The following is a 22,883-nucleotide window of genomic DNA, read 5'->3' on the forward strand; positions in this document are numbered from 1 at the left end:
TGGCATGGTGGTGTCAATTATCTCAGACTATGCCAGGACATGCAACATGCAGTATACCATCTGTGGTGTAACAATGTATGCTTACATAATAGAACTAAAAGAATGTGGGAAAATATTGGAAGTTTTTTTTTTTTTGTGTAATAAGGAAGGAACATCTTTTGAAAATCCATATTTGGAGGGATTTAACAGAATGTGGGGCCAATCAATGAGAAGCTGATTGGTAGGGTGTACTCTGGTGGTCAGAAGGGGTCCAAGCCAGTGTCTAGAAATGTGAATTTTGTAAGAAACATATCAGTAAAACTTGTTCCCCACTTTTGTAGAGAATACTAGACAAAGAGAGAGGGGAAACATTTTTTTAAATGTACCATCAATATTTGAAAATATCTCAGTGGTTTTGGCTTCTGCATACAGAGATGGATGCACTTTTAAAAAGATCTCCAAGTTTCCTTGCAATCTGGTTTCTCTTAGCTGCATTAGCATTGAATTCTTTGTATTTAGATCTGTTTTCAGTAACTTCAGATATTTTTTTTGTCTTTGTTCTAATCTATATGTGCTTTATTTTGTTTCCTAATTTAATGACTATTACAACTGCTTACTGCTACCTGTCTCAACTTCCTGATGAGCTCTAACTCGTTGGCTTTTGAACCTCAGGTCCCCCAGGTACTGTGGTTTCTTTACCAAAGCCTTTTCTTAACTTGAGATTTATGAATTCTCCTTTTTGGTCAGCTACATTTCCAGAGTGAGCATCTTCACTGACTCTGTGCACTGGAGGGAGATGAGCCACCTGCTTGCTTCAGTGCCTTGAGCTCTGGGTCATTAGCAATGAACAACCTTAAGCGAATTTTGACAATTATTATTTTTCATTCAGGGAAAATACAATGCAGTGCAGAATTTTGCTTAACCTTCAAAAATATTCAGCTGATGTTATCGTAGAATGTAGGAAAATCGAATAATTCATGGAAATATGTGAATCTGAATACCTAATTTTAAAAGACAAACTAGTCTAATAAATTTGGCTTTTTCTTTTAATAATCAGACTTAAAATGTTGTTGAAGAGAGTTGTTTTCCTTTGAGATTTGAATTGCAGTTGCTGCATCTTAGTAAAATTTTTGTCATGTTTCTTTTCAGGAGAACATGGCCTTCTAACACTTGGAAGCTATTAAAAAATAAATGGTTTTAGAAGAATTGCAGGGTTTTCAGCAGTGCTAGGAATGGATTGCAACTAAAATTATTCTTATGGTGCTATACCCAGACACAGATCTCAGCCTTGCCTGACTTTTTGCTAAAAGGTTGTGTCTTAACCACATTGTCTAGGGCTGCAAGGCATTCCAGGGGAGAAAGGGGATCCAGGTCCTCCAGGCTTCGATATTCCTGGTCCTCCAGGTGACCAAGGAGCTCCAGGATATCCAGGACCCCCTGGACTACCAGGGCCTCAGGGTTCACCTGGGCCCCCTGGCAGGGATGGAATACCTGGATTTCCAGGTAAGTTCATGTATTTTACCTGTGGAGAAAGACCAAACTGCAGTTGCAGGTGGTAAGCTCTTTATGCTTGGCCATGCCAGCTTAATGTGCTTAGGTGTTTATCCCACCTATTTAAAGTTGGATATATGTAACCATTACACCTCATACTTAAAAACAAAACAAAACATTGTAACAAGATTTGTTGCATTAAAATCCTTGTTACCTTTTCACTCTTCCCTGTAACTTGATTTAACTATTTCATACCTTATTCTTTTTCATAACTGCCAGACATGGCTTTGATCATCATTGTTATGATAAATCTCTAGTTTATTTTGTGATTTTTTTCCTAGTCACTGCTATAATTAAGAATTTAATTAAGAATTAAAATTTGTTTAAAGAAAATCATGATAAATTCTACCTAGTTTTATGTATTAACTTCCTTATTCTAAGTGTTAGACTGTTCAGTTAAGCTAGTCTGTTTTGGCCTTTAAAATAGAAATACAAAAAAATATTTTTTGGATAGAAGGAGCAATACAAAATATTCTAGAAGTAGTGTATATTTAATTGTCTTCTTGCCTTTCACTATATCCAAGTTTGTTCCAACTAGTATTTGTGTTTCAAACCAGGGAACTAAACCTCTTGGCGATATAAACATGCTTTCTACCATAGCAGAGCAGTGCAAATTTTCTTCTCAGGACCTAACTGGAAAAATTGCCACAATTTTTAAGTGTCATTTTATCTGATATTAATTTATACAATAAATTAGTGCTTGTAATTCCCTTCAAACAGGCATGTGCTGGTTAATAAATACCACAGAGATCCAGAGAAACAAATTTAAGGTACCTGTTAGGTTTTGAGTCTCTGTTCACAATGACAATGTGGTTGGTTCAATGCTTTTAGGTGCCAAAGGTGAGATGGGTGTCATGGGAGCTCCTGGTCCTCCGGGGCCTCCAGGAACTCCTGGAAGAAATGGTCTGCCTGGCTTGAAAGGTAATGTTTGTTTTATTCACCCCTAAAGGGATACAGAATGCTGTTTTCCCCGTCCTGTGCTGAAAGAGGTTTTGTAATACTAACATCTAGGTTTTAATATCTGGGACCTGCCTAAGTTATTGTCTTGTGACAGTGCTGATGTTCAAAATTGCTTTGTATTTTTAAGCCATAGCATTCAATCACTATTTAGTTGATGTCATGAATTGGTAGCTATTTTAGAAACATTTCCTTTGGATTGATGGCATTGAAGTAGGGCAATATTTCTGCAGTGTGTTTTGAAGTCTGCTTAAAACAGCAGACAGAAGAAAATCAGTAGCTTAGGGTTATGGAGCCATCAAGAATTAGCTATGTAGGTATCACAGAGAGTCTCTTCTCTCTGCATTTTCCCAAGCCCCTTGTTGGAGATGAGTTTTGAAAGCGTTTGGTAGAAGCAAACCCAGTTCACCTTTCCAGAACAAGGAGGCTCTGAGTCCAAAGCTGCCATAGCTGTTGTGACCCCTTAGTGCTGGTAGCGCAGCGTGGCTCAGACAGACACAGCTGCTTCCTCTGCTGCCCAGAGCTGGCAGATACCCCTGTGTACTCCACTCACTCAGCTTTGTTCCAGGGCTAAAGATGCTCTGCAGCACCTTCCATAAACTGATCCTTTGGTGAATTCCAACCTCATGAATAAATCATGGAATGCCTATGTAAGAACAACCATTACAAATACATTAGCCTACTTCAAGGATTTTTTTTTCCTTTTGTTGGCTGTACCTTCTGTAGGTAATAGTGGATTACCTGGTCCACCAGGACCTCCTGGACCAGTGGGGCAGAAAGGCATCAAAGGTGAAGCAGGTCTGCCAGGTCCACCTGGAACACTTGATCCCAAACAGCTGGGAGCAAAAGGAGAAAAAGGCGAGCCAGGTGTTCCAGGTAAGGCACTTTGCATGTGGGTATGGGGAGGTGCTTTGTCCTCTACACACAGTGGTGAGCTGTGACTGAATCCATTCCTATTCACTCATTCTTACAGGAAAAAAAGTTAACTTGGAATATAGATGTGGGTATGGGGAGGTGCTTTGTCCTCTACACACAGTGGTGAGCTGTGACTGAATCCATTCCTATTCATTCATTCTTACAGGAAAAAAAGTTAACTTGGAATATAGATGTGGTTTAAGGGTCTTGTATTTAGGCTTTTCTAAGAAGGATTTTGTGACCAAGCTCCTCCTTATGGTTAGTTTCCAGTGTCCTTGCTCATTAGCTGTTACTATTATTTGGCACATGGCAGTTTTGTAATAGCTCTAAGGTGCTTTCAGCAGGATTACAGTTCAGTCTTCTAGGAGTTATTCCTAAGCATGATGAGAGAGTTTTCATAGCTGCTGTCCTGGCTGCATTCCTGCTGTCTCAAAGGCCCTTCGGTTTTGCCACATAGGGTGAAATTGCTCAGGTCATTTGCTCATGCACCACCTCTATATTCTCCCTTTGGGTGTCTCTCTGGACCACTGATGAGCTAAATGTCATCTCTCTGTGTGTTTCTGCTTGGGAAGTTGGCAGCCTGGAAGTCTTTGTCAAGTCTGTGTTCTCTCATTCTTGCTGGCTTCTCCCTCCTCCCCCACCAAGGGTTTTCATGTCTCCTTTGAACTCTTAATTTAGTCTTGAGAAGAGTAAAAAATATTCTACCCTAGAGAGAGACAGAATGCTTTTACCTAATGTTGCCCCAGCCATTATTGTGCTAATTTACCTATTGTATTAATTTCTCACAAGCCTAGATAGGCTCCTAAGACACTATTTTTCTTTTCCTGTGGAAGGCAGGTTTAACTATGTCAGCAGGGCAACAAAAGTTCTTATGGGATAACAGCCACATAGAATTCTTAAAAGTCTAATAAAACACCCGCATTAATTTTTGTAATATATTAGTCCCAAAGTGATTTTGTTGTACCAATGTAATTTAACTTGTATATAAATAATCTGGGTGAATGTAGAGGTTAGAATGGAATCTGCTAATCCAGAAGACAGCCCTTGAATTAAGTATATTGGCATTAGTCATTAAGTTACTTTTTTCTCTACTTATTATTTTGTTCCTGTCCTGTAGTAATTTTAAGTTTTCCAGAACAAATACTTTGTGTTCTGTGATACTTTTCCTTGTTAAGCTAGGAGGAATTATATTTACTGAAGAAAAAATCCTATTTGGTTTTTTATTCATCCATAGCTACATCTCATCTCTTAAGGTAAAAGAAAACATACATTGATAGTAATAATAATAAAATGTGTCTTTTTCCCTTGAGGTGTTCCTGGTTTATCAGGCCAGAAAGGTTATCAAGGTCTCCCGGGTGACCCAGGCCCACCAGGACTTAGTGGCCCACCAGGTGTGCCAGGATTGCCAGGTCAGTAAACAAGACTTCAGCTGGACAGCTTTGATGAAGAGAGATTTGCACGTGTTTTTTCACTTGGAGTTGGGATGTTAATCCACTTATATCTAAACTAACCTTAGGGATTTGCACTTAAAACTGCAGCACAGTTTTGGGACATTTAAAGTCATTATCCAGACACATGCTTGAAGCCCTTCCCTTCAAACAGGGGCAAGAGCAGGTTTAAACTGATCCCTTAAAAGATTAAGGTGTCTTTCAGGATGACTGGAAAAGTACTTGCTGCTTGAGCAAGCAATGTGACTGCACAACCTGCCAATAGGGCTTTCACTTCATATGTTTATTTCATATATTGCTAAGCATTATATTTTGAAAATGCCCAAATGGATGTATTGCAAAGGCTGGCTGAGTGTCAAATATTTGCTTTAAAGAATTGCAAGGACCAAGAAAACTGATTCTATTTTGCACCACTTTTCCCTACAGCTGTAACAATTTATCTAAGATCTTGAGTCCTTATTTGCTGTATCTAATGTAGGCCTTGCTCAAAATATTTTGTTGGGCTTGGGGAATACTGTTAACATCCAGGACTCAAACTAGTTTGGGCGTTGTAGGTTGCATTTAAATCTGTAAAAGAAGCTGCTGAACACTTGTTGCACATAAGAAAGAGATAATGTGTTCATTCTGCAGAGGAACTCGTGAGAGACCATGTCACACCAGTACTGAATCCTTTCAGGTGGTGGCTAAATCCTGGACTGAGATTTGACCTATTTCATTAGACTTATTTCAAAACAAATAAGCAGTGGCCCTGATCAAATCTTGGCTTACGACAAAATGAAGGTGTTGAATATTTTACTACAAATAAGTGTGGAAAAGCAAGTAGGAGCAGTATGAGGCCCAAAGCAACTCTAAATCCATTGCCTGTAATCAGAGGATAAGCATGGTCATGTGAGAATGCATGGATATCAGAAACCTGTAATTATTGCCATTAATTAACTCAATCACACCTTTCCTAGGGATCAAGGGAGACATGGGGCTTCCTGGGCAGCCAGGACCAACAGGACCTCCAGGATTAAAAGGAGCTATGGGAGAGATGGGTCTTCCAGGTTAGTTTCTGTGCTTGAATTTTACTTCATTTGAGCCAGTGTTCTCCTTTTATGTACTCCAAATATGACTCTGCTTGTGTCTAGCATGTAAAAATAGCAATAAAGATGAGGATTGCATAAAGCCCTGTATACATAATGGAGATTTTTAGGTAATTGTTTTAGTTTGGTTTTAAAAGTAAAAAAACATTAGGTATTCAAGGCCAGCCAGTCAAATTGTTGGGCATTTCTAGTTCAGTTGCTGTAATTTGAATGATTTCTGTAAATTACTGCAGAAGTTCTACTTATATTTTTTTAATTTTCATTTTATCTTTTGGACAGGTCCCCCTGGGCTTAAAGGCAGCCAAGGACTGGCAGGACGTCCAGGGCAGCCTGGGCCTGCGGGATTTCCTGGATTGAAAGGGGAGAAAGGTGACCCTGGTCTTTCAAGCATTGGTATTCCTGGTCCCCCTGGACCAAAGGTACCTTTACAAAATCCTTCCAATTGAAAATTCCATTAGGAAATTAGATTTTGTGTTGATTTTTTCCCCCTCAACTATTACTTAATATATATTATGTATAACTGTAAAAATGTATATAAATATATTAGTAACAAGCTGGGTTGACTTTGCAGGTGAGATAAAAATTTCTCATTTTAAAGGTGGAAATATTTATATATAACCTAATCAGGTTAAAGGAGAAGATTGTTTACCAGACTTTTCAAGTTAGATTTATTTAGTGGCCTAATCTTCACTGTGACACTTTTGTAGTTGCTAGAGATTTATACAATTAATATCATTGTCCTCCTGTCTAATTATGTAGTTAATTCCTAAAAAATTCAGAGGTGCATTTAAGGACAAATTACTGATAATACAGCATGATTCCTGCTGCTTAAAATTTCAAAGTCTGTATAAAGTATTTTAATTAATATTTACCTATATCATTCTTTCTGCCACCCACAAAAAAGTGACAAAAAGATCTTCAGAATGTCTAACAGTCTTCACTGATGCCGTGCAATTGATGTTGTGCACGATTAACTTAGCAAAATCAATGCATGATTAAAGCTGAATGATTAAAGCTACACTTTTTATTCTGCATTATCATGGGGTAGAAGTCTGATCCTGCTGGAAGAAAGGAAGATACTTTCTACTTTAACTTTCTTTTTTCTTTACTCTTTTCTTTCTTCTTTTTTTCTCCAGTTCTGAGGAAAAACTATTATACTGTACACAAAATTATAGGGGAAGACTGTTGAAGTCTTTACTATTGCTATTTTTGCTTAATTTTGTGTTGAGATGATTGACATTAACTGGATATGAGGAGAGGTGTACACAATCTACTTGTGACCTTGATGTGCTGGTAGGATGGGGAACATACAATAAGGGCTTTCCTATCTTAAGAAGTCTGGGTTCTTACTTCTGCTTAATGTTTTCCAGGGAGATCTTGGCTTGCCTGGATACCCAGGTAGTCCAGGCTCTAAAGGCATAGCTGGAAATCCTGGTTTGCCTGGATTTCCAGGCAGTCCAGGTGCAAAAGGAGAACCAGGCCTTCCTGGATTCCCAGGTAATTCTCAACAGATTTTTTTTTTTAATTTCTACTCTTGCTAATATTGGAATGAACAGCTAAACACAGTGGGTAACTGGGGGAGACTCCAGCTTCTCAGAGTTTCTGGCAATCTGCTGCTTCTAAGCTTTGTGCTGTTGGAATTGTCACTGCAAAAGTGTGGGAATGCATCTTTTAAATTGCCTTCTGAAATTGTTCATCTGCTCTGAGGGAATGGAGCAGCTGTGTTAGTTAAGACTCTCCATAGCACTCCCTCTTACCTCCTCTAACACACAAATATTGGGGTCAAAAAAAAGTATCTATATTTTTTCTTCATGAATCAATAAAAAAGTGCCATCCTAGAAAGTAGCAGTTTTTTCATATCATTTATTGTCCAAAAAAAAGTGTTCTAAAGAGAAATCTCTGAAATATAATTGAATTAGGTTTTGCACTTTGTTCTTTAAAAAATATTAACTGTGGTTGTTCACAGGTGTATGTCAGTTTTTTCATTCAAAATTGAAAGAAAGAAAGCTTTTACCTCTGCTGCATTTACAGCACTAAAGGCTGTTTTACAAGTATGCTTGAGCTGCTTTGATGTAGAAAATTAGGGAATTTACAACTGTGGTCATGACAGCAGGAAGCTTAGAAGAAAACAAAACCTGACCATGAACCTGACGGTTTTTACCCTCTGTTTCATGTCATGCCTAAAAGACTGAACAGCCACAAGGTGTGTTGAGACACTGCCTTGATCAGGCGCGGGTGCTGGTCAGGGCAGACATGCAACAGATCAGGTGTTTCTCCTGCCTCCCACTCAGCTCACGCTGTAGGGGCGAGAATCCAGTGTAAACTTGAAGACCATTTTTACTTTTTCAGGAAGGGAAAAGAGGGTTGGGGAACAACTATTCAATCCCAGTACATAATGTTTTCAAGTTGTTGTCAAGCAGAAACATCTGTCTTTAAAATGGTAACTTTTGAGTTGCTGTGTCCTTGGCCATGAGCACTCACCAGTTAAGAGAAGGCTTGAGTGTAGCAGTAAGAGTAGTTGTACCAGTCTGTTTTGTTTCTGTGCATTCTTTGCTTTCTAATTCATCTCCTTGACCAGCTGTATGTCTGCAAAATGAGCATACATACAGTATCTTGGTAGAATTAGCTCATTTGTTACTCAGGGCATCTCAGATTGTAGCATTTCAAGATCTGCAGAATAATCAGTTTTGTTCATTATTTGATTGAAATGCCTGTACTTTACAGGAACACCAGGAATTCCAGGACCAAAAGGTATTGAGGGCCCTCCAGGTAATCCTGGCCTGCCTGGACCACCTGGGCCAGTAGGTGAGCATGGACAGTGCAGCAGAGATCAGCTGCTTCTGTGAAAAACATAACACATGAAGGCACTTCATTTCTTATCTTTTTAGCATCATGGGAATGTATATGTACATGGGTGCTCGAACACCATTGCACACCCTTAATTCACTGAAATTAAACAACAAAGAAAGAAATTTCAACTTTCTTTTGAGGACTTGTATTTGCTGTCAGTTCATTAGCTATTGAAACAAGAAGTTAACTGTTTCTGTACTTACCAGCTTTATTTATGCTAAGTATTACGGTGGGCTAACTTGTATTTATAGGAAAAAAATCATAATTTATTCTAAAGGGAAGCATTATATTTTTAGCAAACAGTGACTGCTTGAAAATTCACAGCCCTAAAAGACTTTTCTAAATTGTCAGGGGTGAGAGAGAAAGGTTTAATTTTAAGATTACACCCCTGTAAATCTTTTATTGCATTACCACACCTTTAGATTCAGATGGTGGTGAAGGGGATGCTGGTTTTCTTTACTGCAGTTTAGGCAAGACTGTGCTGATGTGTTCCATCCCTGTTTTAGGTGATATTGGTCGTCCTGGCCCTCCCGGTCCTTCAGGGGAAAAGGGACAGCCTGGTCGAGATGGTATCCCTGGACCAGCGGGTCAGAAGGGTGAACCAGGTTAGGTGCCCTTCCTGTTGCTTTCCTCCTCTTCACTCTGCATTGACATGTCCTGCTTGCTCTATTCTTTCTTTCCTGTAACTGCCCTTACACCTTCAAAGCTGTTCCTGTGGCTCCTGGCTGCTGGGTGGCTCACAAAGGCTGCTGGCAAGCTGCCAGGGAGGCACAGGACAAGAATTCAGTCAGCTCTCCTGGATTTTATTACCTGGCTTTAACACCAGCCCCTGTTCCTGTATTCCATGGTAGCTGTATTGCTTCAGCTCAGTTACGCTGTGGATAAACAGTGTAATCCCTGCTGTAAAGATAGATCTTCAAACAAAAATGCAAACATAATAACTCCCAAAATCTGAAAGAATGGATTGCAAGGGGATGGAAACAGTTAGGAAAGTTAGGGGTGCATTCAATAGCAAAACCTCCAACTTTGGGAAGACTGAGTGAATGACAATCCAAGCAATCTCAAGGAATTGCTTATTTAGATGAACTGCACTCTCATTGTTCTAAGCCTCATATTCCCATTCCTGGAGACCTGAAAGATCATTTTTGTCTAAATCTGTCTTTTTTTCAGGTCTACCAGGTTTTGGGCGTCCAGGACCCCCAGGACTCCCAGGATTGTCAGGTAAAGCTTTTCTGTTGCCCTTTGTTAAAAAGTTCAATGTAAAATACATTTACACACCAAAACCAAGAAGGGTATGTTGTTTTTTCTGTAACAAATGAATGCTATAGCTACAAGTAATTTTTTTTTCCTCAGCAGACTGTTTTAAATTAACCACAGCAATAAAGACATTTTATTACTGACCACTGTATTTTGTAAATTAGCAATTATGCAGCCAGAATAAATGCACACAGAGCAATAGCCTGTTGCACTGTGTGGAACTTTGCTGATTGGTGTCAGTAAATTCATACAACAGATGACAAATTAAGCTGCTTTGAAAGTATAGGTACTTGTTACATTGCTCTTCTCTGGTAGCATTAAAGCTCCTAAATTCTCCAGGCTTATTTGAAAATTTTGCAAGTATGTCTTAATTTTCAGCAACATCTCAAAAAAGGGATGAAGTCTTAATACTGACAGATTTCTCCACAGAAAGCCTTATTTGTAGGCTTACAGTCTCCTAGGATGTTCATGAATTACAGCATCACTGGCTTTTTAACATGTTATAAGTTATGGCACTTTCTCCTGCAAGAATTATTAGCCCTCACTCTTTTCTGAATGTTAGATAATTTTACCCTGTCTCGCCCTGCAAATAAGGGGAGTTGTGGCCAGACTTGTGCCTTCTGCAAGAGAGAGAGATGGCTTTGTGAGTTGGCTTTTGGGTTTTATATAAACTTGTAACAGTATTCACAAATATGACTTTCTACAGGGCAAAAAGGAGAACTGGGGTTACCTGGCCCACCAGGACCCCCTGGACTTCCAGGACCGAAGGGAGAACCAGGTTTCCAGGGATTCCCTGGTCTGCAGGGTCCACCAGGTCCACCAGGAATACCAGGGCCACCTCTAGAAGGTCCTAAAGGTAGCCCTGGCCCACCAGGTGTTCCAGGAAGGCCAGGTAAGAGCATGATCCATACCTGTGGACATCTGCCAGTACTTTGATATTTTGCTGGTAGGTCATCAGCCTTTAAATTGGCTCCGTTTATTTGGATGGATAAGGTCAAGCCTCATGGCATAAGTGTGTGGGCAACCAGAGAATTATGTTGCCAAAATCCCCAGTATCTATAAATAAACTAGCCTTAGTTTCTCTGAATTTTGGATGCCTGGCAGCAAAAATCAAAGGCGTTCCCACGCGGGAGGTTCCCCGCATGCTGCCCCAATAATCACTCACAAGCACCTCTGAATATCTGAGACCTTTGCAGTGTTGTCACGCGATCAGCAAGCGTCACCACGCACAATAAACCAAAAGTAACAAGCCCCATCATCCTAAGAGTCATGGAAATCCAATTCCCACTAGCATCCCAGCATGGTCAGACTGGATACTGCTCCTCATCTCCAGGCCATGTAACACAAGTCATTGCTCCATCGTGTCACGTGGCTCCCATGGACTCCGTGCTCCATCGTGCCGTGTTCATCTTTCCATTCCATGTTTGCATCTTATTCCTGCACCAACTAATTCTGGGAATGAGAAAACACTACACTGAGTTAACATTGCTGAGCAACTACCTGGCCTGTGTTAGAAACTGATTTCTATTTTGTGTTACAGATTGTTTATTTGCATTTAGATACTGCTCTTGAAAAAATCTAATTTAAATGAACCTGCCACAGCTCCAGCTCAAGCTTAGTTCTGGACCTTAAATCCAGAAGTACTTTGCTACATCTAAGATTCATCTCACATAACAGGCTTGATATTCTCCCTAAAGGAGACTGCTTTCAAACCAAACCATTGGTTGATGACAAGGATTTTTTTCCTTTGCAGATTAATGGTGAAGTAATATTTTTATTTATTGCCCTCAAATTATTCTTTAAATAAAAGAATTTTCTGTGGAAAGTTAGTTTTGAGTTAGTACATTTGTAAAATAGCTGCAACACAGATATTGTTGATTTTTGGGTATCAAGGGAGAGTTTAGCTTTCCAGTATGCACTTGAAAAGATTTAAAGGTTCCCATTTTCCTCATCTTGCTTCTGATACAAGAGGAGACAGTCACACTCAGTAATGTAACTTTGAATGGAATTGTATCAAAATATTTCCCCTAGAGCTGGAATTGAACCATATGTTATTATCAATGGCAATATGAGTTTTTTCTTTTGCAGAGTAGGCTATGAACTCATATACCGTAACTGTGTATTTAAAAATGAGTCATTATAAACATTGGTTTTAATCTATAACACCTTAGAACTGGGGTGCTGTTTGCCAGTATGAGGTTTTCTTTTAGTGTCAGTAAAAATCCTTCTGCTGTGTTTCGTCCTAAACCTGCTTTGTGTGTGACTGATGTAGAATAACCACCCTACGGGTTAATAATCCCCAGCCAGTCACAATGTCTTGCTGGTTTCCTATTTGGTTTGTAGAATGAGGACTGCATGCCTTCCCCCTTTTTCCTGGAGGAACTGGCTTCCTGCTGTGTCCCAGGGGCTCTAACAGGCAGCAGAGCATCCCTGCAGCACATTTGTAGCCCTGTTTGCTTTGGACTTCGTTAATTCTTCTGTATATAGAGTAGTACAGCGATTCAAGTTTTGGCCCAGGACAGTGATTGGTCCATTGCAGTACAGGCTTTCATTTTTAAAAGTTTTTTATACGGAGAATATCTCCAAACTTCAAAGAAGTCTTTAAAAGTACACCAGGCTAAGCAACCTCTGAGGTGTAATAGAAGTACCAACTGAGATCTCCGCTCTGCTGTAGCGTTGGGGTTTTATGGAGCTGCTCATCCTGTTCACACTTCCCTGCCTAAATCAAGTGTTCACCGATTCTGATCAGCTGGGAAGGTGGAGCAATGGTGGGACTCATTTTGTGCAGCTTTATGAGCAGGGGAAACAACCAGTGAGGTTCTGCTCAGCCATGTTCTCTCTCTTTTTCTCTTTCTTTCTCTTATTTCCATTTTTGTTGCATGCAATGTATAAAGTGAAGCATTTGTTTTGCTCAGTTACGTGTGAACTAATGTGGATAAACCAAACTATTATTGCAGTTCTGGTACAATCAGCACTCCAGCCTTTTGTTTCCGATGATAACAGAGTCTATTGTTGGAATGCTGATTTTGTAACATTTCAACATAAGGCAGTTACTCATAAAAGCAGCTGTGTGGCTGTCAAATTACCCCTTCTAGGGACAGAAATAAAACCAGAAGCTGTTTGCGTGTACTGTTTGTTGTTGACTTCTGGGTATATTCTAAGTTTAGTAAAAGAGATGAAGTCAAACATGATGTAGCTCTCTGACTCCAGTTGAGTTACCCCTAAAATAAACATTGATAGATGGTGTTGGCATAGATTTATTAATTCATTATAAAATGATGCCAATTTCCAGGGCAACAGAACACTGCTGTTACTCCCCATGTCTATTTTCCTTGCTATAAATAATAATAGTTTGGTGTTTTGCACACTGTAAAAGAATATTGAGCTAAATCTAAAAAGAAAGGTTTAGTTGAATATGTTAGGTTGTTGATATTTCTAACAATTTTGATGTTTTTCCCCTTGTTCTAATGATGACCTTGGTGAATTCTGACCCCCTACTCCCAGGTCCCTCAGGTTAGCCCCGTAACTCCAAAATAATAACTTTGCATGAAAATGAATGTGTTACTTTTGTAGTGTCTAAATGTAGATATGCAGAGTCATGTTTCAGACATACCTTTTAATTTGTGGTGGGAAAAAAATGCTCAGAATTGGCTTTCAGCCATCTCTTCCATGTTGTTGTGGGACTGATATTGGAAGGACACAGTTGCTCTGCCCATGGTGGAAGACCATGTGAGTCTAGATTTGCAAGGCTTTTATAAAGTGTCCCCAGCTGTGAAACTTGTTTTTAGCTTTTTTTTTTTCCTCAGTGCAGTTGGAAAGAATATATTCTGATTTTCAGCTTTTTTTAAAAAAAGCACTTTGCACTGTCCTCCCATGACTTGCTGCATAATTGTGTGTTGCAGCTTGGGCAAGTGACAGTAGTCATTTTTGTAGCACCTGCTACTGTTGATTTTGGACACTCTCAAGTGACTTAAATAAATTAGATGCTTCTTTTATACCAACAGTATCGGTAGGAAAATTTATATAGACTAACAGTGATGCTTTAGATTGCCAACTTAGAGCCTTTTAAGTTTTCAGTGCAGAGAAATCCTTATTTCCATTGTTTCACTTCACTAGCCCATTTAGAGGAAATGAGGAAAGTTCTTCCTTGCACAAGTATTTAATGAAAATAAAGCTCACAGCCATGTCCTCCCTGGCACTAGGGCAGTGGGACAGAATTGGTGAGAAATTTATTGTAACCTTAGTGTATCAGCATGGAACACAAACTGGCACTTGGAAAGATTTTAACATCTGTGTCTAAACTGAAAATGACTTGGTATATCTATTTAATAAGAATAATGATATCATTAGGTTTTGCTATGATGACTTTCAGGCAGCAAAGAACTCTCATGGAAATGTAATAAAGGAATACATTTTAGTTTTCAGCCCGCTGTCCTAAGCACCACGAGGTAGCAAATTTGGTAGACCCTGATGTTTGAATCCTATCTTTATGCAGCCATGTAAAAAAAAGGGAATGTGGCTTTACCTTTTAATTTAACTGTGGTCACCACAGCAGTAACCACACTTTCAAAGAGAGCTGCCATCATGGGGTGCTGAGAGGAACTAAGCAATTGCATCAAGTTTTGTTCCACCCTGTGACTGTGATCAGCCAGAATTCAGTGATGAACATGTGTAGAACTGATTTATAAATCATAGCAAAACTTACCTATCAGTAAAATATAAATTATAAGAACGTAACAGTAACAATGAAATGTCCATGTCATTATTTTTAACAACTGTATTACAGTTAGTATTTAAAATAATTTACCAGATATGTAAGAAATAGTGCTGTGAGGTAAACCTGATGTGTATTTATTGTAGTTTTTAGCTGCAAATTGCATGATGATATGTTGATATATTTAAATCATTTCACTGACATGAAATATGCAAGTGGCACAGGAGCTAAAAATATATATTAACTTAGGAGCACTGTAGGGACAACCAGCTTCTTTTGAGAGAGGGAATTTAAATCATTTTTCTAAGGATGTTATCACAGGCCATTCTCCATATAATCTTAATCTTGAACAGGTAAATTAGCATCTTAAAATATTTTGATCAAGACGAAATAATGCCAACAGTAAAGACAACAAATTCAAAATTTGCAAGTTCTGCTGTATTTTTGCTTACAGCATTTGCAACCCTATTGATCCATGTCAATCTTGCTTACAGTTTCAAAAAGGGCCTAAGCCTACTTTTCAGTCCTGGAATTGTATTCACAGCTAGTTGAGGCTCATACCTGATTAGTGGTGATAAGTCCTTCTGTTAGTCACACTTGCCCCCCGCCCAAAGCAGAACTTTGCACAGGAGTAAGTTGTATTTCACAAATTACCTGTTTGCCAAGCTCCGGGCCCTGAGAGGCTGAGTGTTGTCAGTGAAATGGTTACATAGTCCAAACCCTGTTGTGAGCAGGACTAACCATTTATAGGCCTTAGCTGTAATGTTAAAGCAATAAAACGCTCTCTAGTGAAGCTTTAAGTTTGCTGTTAAATGAAGTGTCAAATTAGTTTCAGTAGAGCCTAGTCACCAGAATAACTAGTCTCTGAAAATATCTATGTTTGTGGATTCATGTGTGGTTTTATGCATGCATGTGGATTATACTGTAAATACAAAATATGCTGGTGAAATGGGTTGTTGTGTAGTGTATATGCTGTCATCTGTACTATTTCTAACTAGTAATCTTGTTTTGTACTGTGTGATGTCTGACCCCTCTAACATCGATCATTGGGCTTTGGTGAACTCTGATCCTTCCAGGGCCTCCAGGTTAGACTCTTAACTCGGGCAATTTGTTTTACTGCATTGCACTTGATGTAAGAGAAACAGATGTTTTCCTGTAATTCTGTGATTGTCTTTTTAAGGGCTGTGGTTGCATGCCCCAGATGGTAACCTGGTATTATTTTGCATGTGTACAGTAATAGACCAGTATGAAAGAGCAAAATGAACACAAAAAATCCTTGCATGATGGGATGTTTTCTGTAGCTGAAACTGCTACAGGATATGTGTGAAATCTGGTACAAAACTGCTGTTGATTTAAAAAGGAAAGGAATTCTATACTCAAATTTGCATGCAGAAGCACAAATCATCAAATTTATCCATTGGGTATAGACTATGAGGATGTCAAAGGAGATTCAAAGTTACGGGAGGACTGAAAATCCAGCACACTGATAAATGTTAGATTTGTACTACAGGAGAGAATGTCATAGCACTGTCCTGCAAAAAATCCTTTTGTTAATACAATTATGAGCTCTAACTTGTAAAATGTTATTAGCTGTTGTTGCACTTGCTTATGGTTTATTTTGCCACAGATTTATACTGGTTACCTTCCATTTAGATGGTGGGACAAAGGTGGAGGTCTCATCTTTGAGTTGTCCAGATATCAGTTTCTTTTATACCCACTGCTTTGTTTTGGATTAATCCAGCTGTACAAAGGCAAAATATTTAAAGACCAGCCCAGTTTCTCTGTTAGATTTACACAGTGTAAGTCTACTAAAGATTAAAAAAATCAGTTGCAGAAAGAGTCATTCAACATAAGGAAGTTTCTGAGACTCAGGTTATGTAGGCAAGGCAGAATGACAAGCTTCCTGCTGCCCAGCAGTCAGGAGACAGCACATGTGTGCTCCTTAATAGGTATGTCAAATTCTAACAAGAAAGCAGCACTACAGTGTTTACACTGTACTGTGTTAGTGTTGAGACTAGCCTACAAAAGGAATTCAGGCTGTTAAGAAGCACTTAAGGCATGGTGAATGTAATGCAGGTCAGCAGAGGGGATATTTGTACCATCTAATTTTGGGTTTCTTGGCTCCTAGTAAAGGCACTGGTCTGGTCACCAGTATGCTGCCAATGCAGGTGAGCTGCACTGCCTCCTGGAAAGACCTGCTTCATCAGCTACAAAAGGGGCCTTGGTTCCTGATTTGGGTAGTGCAAATAATTCCTCTTACTTGTTTTCCTTTTAGTTTACCCTGAATTTAGCACTGATAGAGCTGAGAAGTTAAGCCTTTTTTTTTTTTTTTTAAGAACACTGAAGGCACAAACTTGGGCAGAATGAATGATATATACTGATGTGTGCTTATTTGCTCTGCAATGTTAAGGTCCACCAGGCCCAGAAGGTCCACGAGGGCCACCAGGCAGTGGAGGACTTAAAGGGGAAAAAGGAAACCCAGGTCCACCTGGTCCCCCTGGCCTGACTGGTCCAAAGGGAGATCAAGGACCACCGGGACGCCAGGTAGGACAAGAAATGGAGTTTTCCGCTAGTTAATTTTTAAATCCAATAAAAATGGAATATATTTGGGTGGAACATGCAGTTTAACATAATAAAAGCCAGACTGTGGTAGCTAACACCCTGTCTTGTAGCAAGGAAGGGGATCTTTTCCCCAGCTATCCCCCAGTATCTAGGCAGGATGCACCTGCTGTGTTCCCATGGGAGCTGTCCATGCAGCCTTGTGTTCCCACTCTCCCTGACAGCCCCCCATGGCTTCAGCCCTCCACAGCCCCCAGTGTCCTTTGTTGTCCCCAGCCACCTGTCCCATTCGGGTTCTCTGGAACTGCTGAGATGAGGGAATAACGTGAGGCTCTTCTCTTCAGGGGGATCCTGGTCGTCCAGGTCTGAATGGAATGAAGGGTGACCCCGGGGTTCCAGGCGTTCCAGGATTCCCAGGTATTTCACTGGGTATTCCCAGGTATTTAACCAGCATTTTGAGCAAAACCTCCAGACACAGTAACAGCCTGTTTAGGCCATTCCTGCAGCAGACTTTGTAGAACAGCATGTTCTTTCACTGGGTAACTGTGTGAAATTGATGTTTCAGGTATGAAGGGTCCCACTGGACCTGCAGGACCCGCTGGCCTCACGGGCAGCCAGGGACTGCCAGGCCCACCAGGTAGGAGTCCTGGGTAGTGGTACTGTCACTTTTGTTCCCTGTCAGTAGAATTTGTTACATAGATGAGTTGGTCTCAGACAGCAAAGAGAAGTGAGCAAGATCTTCAACATAATTCCAACCTGTCCTTTTTAGCCTCTACAAATAATTCTAATATGTTTTATACTCTGTATCCAGTCTATATGGATTAACTCCTCTGAGAGGGGTCCTTAGAGGTGGGTCACCAAGAGTACTTTTTTGTCCTATATATTCACTTATTCTTTCTTGCAATGATGGAGCTCTTGGCTTCTGATTGTGAAATAAAGAAACTGTTTCTAATGCTGTCTTCCACCTTGGTTTATCTAAGACCAACCTTCCTTCTCTCTCAGGTCCACCAGGTTTACCAGGTACCATTGGACGAAGTATTGTTGTCAAAGGTGATCCTGGTTCCCCGGGTCCTCCAGGACAGCCTGGGTCCAAAGGGCCACCTGGATTGCCAGGGCCACAGGGATTGCCAGGTACGATCCAAGGTGGCTGCAGAGGACATGACCAGAAATGTATCTGAGTGCAGGTGGCAGTGCCAGTGACATGGCACAGGCTGCAGAGATGAGTTACTGAGCTCAGCAAGGGGCAAGAGAGAAATGCAGGTTAATAGATAACAGATAAACACAGGATCATACACATCTGGTTTAATGGACTCTTGTTCTTCTCTTATGTGTCGGAAAGAAGCAACAGATGAGTCACTGACAACTTGGAGATTTCTGTAGTGAGATTTCAAGAGCTTTTATTTCAGTTATGCTTTTGTGTGTTCTAGGTCCGATTGGTCTTCCTGGTGACCCAGGGAGAGATGGACTTCCTGGTTTTGATGGTCCAGCAGGACGAAAAGGAGAGAGAGGTCTCCCAGGCCAGCCAGGTAGGGTGTTTATGCTATGAGGACTCACTGGAAAAAGACTCCCATTTCTGAATGGAGGTCAATACTGGGAAGTAAGATCTTTGCTTCATGGGAATAATGGTAAAATCATAATTTTAGGATTTTCTTAATGCAGAAATATTACAAGCACCTGAACATACTTTGATTTGGAATATTCTCAGCACCAATACATTGCTGGTCATTGCTGAGTAACATTGTCAAGTGCTTTACCTCAAGCTTAATGACAACCCCTTTGTAGCACAGATGATGCAGAGGAGATAATGAAGATTGTAAGAAACTGAAGAGAGACATTAGTAAAATAATGCTTATTTTGCATGGAAATTATGAATGGGGACAAACAGACTGCATAAAAGAGTTTCACCAAAGTCAGAGATTGGACTATCATTTAGGTATTGCCTAGAACTACTGAACTAGGATTTGAGAAATCAGACTAGGCACTGGGACAATTTTCTAAAGGTGATAGATATTACGTAGCCCTCTATTGCAATCTGTGAGAAAAGGTTTTAGAATTAAAACAGTTAAAAACAATACAAAAATCCATAATTCCTTTTTCTCTGAGCAGCTCTATGAAATTTGTTACCATTATTTTAGTAAAAAAAATTTAAATAATGACTGCAGAATAACACAGTCTAAATATTTGTAGTCATATTTCCTGATATTGCTGTTCAAGAACAGCTGTTTTTGATACATTTTTCAGTCATTTGACTCATTTTTGCTCACATTCAAGGCTGTTCTAGCTTATTTCCACTTTTAATAACCTATTCCAAAACTGGCAGCAGATTTTCATTTTGATGGACTTTGGCTCAGGTTGTTACCACAGCATGGCTTGAAGTGAGACTTGCCCCTGTTTCTGGTTCTGCCATTTATTTTGTGATCTTGAACAAGATATTTCAGCATTATCTTAAGCTGCACACACAGATATATTTTGGAAGTGGGAAGCTGACTGAAGTCATTCCAGTGGCTGCCATGTCCTCTGCAGTTATCACAGAGCCTGACAGCCCTGAGATTATTTAACTTCACAATACCCCTGCAACACAGAGAAGTTCCACTGTTATAACCATCTATGACGAGCTCCCTGATTCAACCAAGCTTAAATGAAAAAAAATCCAGGAAGGCAGTGTTAGCAAATACCAGATGCCCTAACACACAAGCACTTAATCATGAGACCAACAACCTTCCAGAGCTATGTTGGTCCTAAAAGAGCAAGCAATGGTGTTAATCAACACTGTGTTGTGTTTCTGTCACGTGAACAGGCTCACGAGGAATACAAGGACCTCCTGGTCCTGATGGCTTACAAGGCCCACCTGGTCCTCCTGGAACAGCTTCTGTTGCTCACGGATTCCTTATAACTCGGCACAGCCAGACCAGTGATACACCACTCTGTCCACAGGGAACATCAAGAATATATGATGGATTCTCTCTTCTATATGTGCAAGGAAATGAGAGAGCACACGGCCAGGATTTGGGTGAGATATTCTGTATGCTCTCTCTTAAGAGGAAACATGTTATAGCTGCTTCTTTGAATGCTCAGGTTCTCTGAAGCCATAGCAGTCTTGGAGATTTCTAGATGAGAATGGGGACTGCATACTGAGATCTGCTATCTCCAGGTGATGCATATTGTAATTCAGAATGAAGGAATGTAAACCAAAATGGAGAAGTGAAGTTTTTCCCCCATGTGACAATCTGCTAGCACTTGCTGTGCACTCACAGGAGGGAGAGGAAGGATCCACAAGTACTGTTCTGAAAGAATTGCTATAAAAAGCAATGAAGTGAAAACTTTGCTGTCTTATGTGTCTTACTCTGTAGGTACTGCTGGGAGCTGTCTTAGACGTTTCAGCACAATGCCTTTCATGTTCTGCAACATCAACAATGTTTGTAACTTTGCATCAAGGAATGACTATTCCTACTGGCTGTCAACCCCCGAGTCAATGCCGATGAGCATGGAGCCACTGACTGGGCAAAGCATTCAGCCATTCATTAGCCGGTGAGGCAAAGCAGGCCAGCAGGTCTGTTTTAGTATCTGGAGAAACAGTACATCTTACCCATGTGTTTCCAGCATGCAGCTTGGGAATTAAGAGATGAATCGGTCATGTTTTGTTCTGGGAGACACTAGAAAAATAATTTGTTTTAAAGTATTCATTGTCTGCAGAGGTTCATCTATCTCCCTGCAGCAGTGATAAGAAGAGGCTGTACAGCTTTTCTCAAACAAGCAAGCTCTGTAGTCAGCAGTGTGAGATCACTGTGGACAGAAAAGAACATAGAAGCAATTGGCTTTAGGATTAAGGTACTCACTTGGGGACTTTGAGCTTCCAGTTTCTGTTTCAGGAACTGCTTCAGTATTTTACCCAATGTAGTGAAAATACAGACAAATTTGAGCTCCAAAATACTCTTATTGCGGTCACAAAATATGTGAGAAATAGAAGTCTAGATTAATAGGTGAGCCTCTTGCAGGTGAGTTTTGTTCCCTTTTTCGGTGTAAGAATTCTTAGTAAAACATACTCCTATTATATTTTAACATCACATGTTTCTCTGGTATTCCCCTGTGTTCAGATGTGTTGTGTGTGAAGCTCCAGCTATGGTGATAGCTGTCCACAGCCAGACCATTCAGATCCCTTCATGTCCTCCAGGCTGGGACTCCCTCTGGATTGGTTACTCTTTCATGATGGTAAGAACTGCCTCCTACTCCAGAAGCAGCTACTGCCTGCCCACCTGTGTCCTCAGCTGCTTTAGGACACTGATAAGAACTGCAAGGTTGTCATTTACCTTCAGCCACTAACCAAGGTAGCCAGGACTGACAGTACACAGATCCCAGCATCACTGACATTTATGGAGGTGTCTGACAGCACATTATCTCTGCCAAGAATGAACAGTGACTTTTCAGTAGCTGACTGCTGTGCTATTCAGTTTTTAACACCTAAGATCCTTGTTTGTGTCCTTTCCTCCATTAGCACACGAGTGCAGGAGCAGAGGGCTCTGGACAGGCCTTGGCATCGCCTGGATCCTGTTTGGAAGAATTCCGCTCAGCACCGTTCATCGAATGCCATGGTCGGGGCACCTGTAATTATTATGCCAATTCATACAGCTTCTGGCTGGCAACTGTAGAGGTGTCAGAAATGTTCAGGTAAGAAAACCTGTTTCTTGCCTATTGCTTTATTCCAGAATGAATGCTTTTGAAACTGAATTTATTCCAAAGATCAAAAGATACTTGTTTATAGGGATATAGGGAAATAATTTAGCCTGTTTTCCCCCTCTCAACCAGTTTTTCAAGTGTTTCTTTGGTAAGCCTTTAATATTATGTAAAAACTTGCTAGGGCACATTCTGTTTTGCAACGAGCCAGATTCTTTTTGTGTCAACTCTCATTCACATTTTGTTGTAGTACCTCCTCTGAAAGTAGTGCTACTGCGTTTATTGTATTTGGAGCCCAAAAGAACAATTTTGATTTTTTTTCTTGCCAAACCTTTCAATAAACTCAAATATTTGGAAAGGTGGTTCACAGATATACAAGGGATAGGAGTAAAGGGCAAGATCAACTCTACTTAAACTTTTTAAGGCAAAGGTTCATATGACTTGTTTTTAAAAATCTTATATGAAGAAGGTTTCCTACCCTCCATGGCCAGCATTTTATTCTATGCTTTGACATTTTGGCTGCAAGGAAGCCAGTGGCCATTGTGTCCTCAGCTTCTCTGCAGTTAGCATTTCAGCTGGAGTCTCTCAGCTGCTCCAGCTTTTTCAAGTTGAGTAGCAAATCACTGAAGAATCATCTCCTTTCATAGAATAAATAGTTACTGCCCTGTTTGTGTGCTGATAAAACACTCTTAATATTCCCTGCTACCTAATTGGAAAGTGTAGCTTTGTGGCACAGGGCTGACACTATGTTCTGAGCAGTGGTGGCCCCAAGTTGGTTTTGTAGCACCTACAGTCAGGGTACTTGATATAATTCATCACTCTTTTCTGGGTAGTTGATTATTGGTAATTCACCAGTGAAAACTTCCTATTAGTAGCTGTCATGCACCCTTGAGATTT

At 40.1% G+C, this 22,883-nt stretch overlaps 1 protein-coding gene across 1 annotated transcript in view; it reads left to right on the forward strand.

The window, feature by feature from the left end:
• COL4A5 (collagen type IV alpha 5 chain) overlaps nt 1–22,883 on the forward strand; it is a 75,175-nt gene that overhangs the window by 49,016 nt on the left and 3,276 nt on the right. Inside the window, exons 31-50 of the mRNA XM_068204895.1 lie at nt 1,315–1,482; nt 2,362–2,451; nt 3,214–3,363; nt 4,713–4,811; nt 5,807–5,896; nt 6,215–6,354; nt 7,306–7,432; nt 8,660–8,740; nt 9,292–9,390; nt 9,956–10,006; nt 10,749–10,934; nt 17,167–17,300; nt 17,660–17,732; nt 17,881–17,952; nt 18,318–18,446; nt 18,743–18,841; nt 20,113–20,325; nt 20,666–20,843; nt 21,410–21,524; nt 21,808–21,980. Of these exons, the coding sequence (XP_068060996.1) occupies nt 1,315–1,482; nt 2,362–2,451; nt 3,214–3,363; nt 4,713–4,811; nt 5,807–5,896; nt 6,215–6,354; nt 7,306–7,432; nt 8,660–8,740; nt 9,292–9,390; nt 9,956–10,006; nt 10,749–10,934; nt 17,167–17,300; nt 17,660–17,732; nt 17,881–17,952; nt 18,318–18,446; nt 18,743–18,841; nt 20,113–20,325; nt 20,666–20,843; nt 21,410–21,524; nt 21,808–21,980 (2,467 nt within the window). The remainder of the gene's footprint in view (nt 1–1,314; nt 1,483–2,361; nt 2,452–3,213; nt 3,364–4,712; nt 4,812–5,806; nt 5,897–6,214; nt 6,355–7,305; nt 7,433–8,659; nt 8,741–9,291; nt 9,391–9,955; nt 10,007–10,748; nt 10,935–17,166; nt 17,301–17,659; nt 17,733–17,880; nt 17,953–18,317; nt 18,447–18,742; nt 18,842–20,112; nt 20,326–20,665; nt 20,844–21,409; nt 21,525–21,807; nt 21,981–22,883) is intronic.

This window comes from Anomalospiza imberbis, chromosome 14, assembly GCF_031753505.1.
Source record: "Anomalospiza imberbis isolate Cuckoo-Finch-1a 21T00152 chromosome 14, ASM3175350v1, whole genome shotgun sequence".
Taxonomy (NCBI): Eukaryota; Metazoa; Chordata; class Aves; order Passeriformes; family Viduidae; genus Anomalospiza; species Anomalospiza imberbis.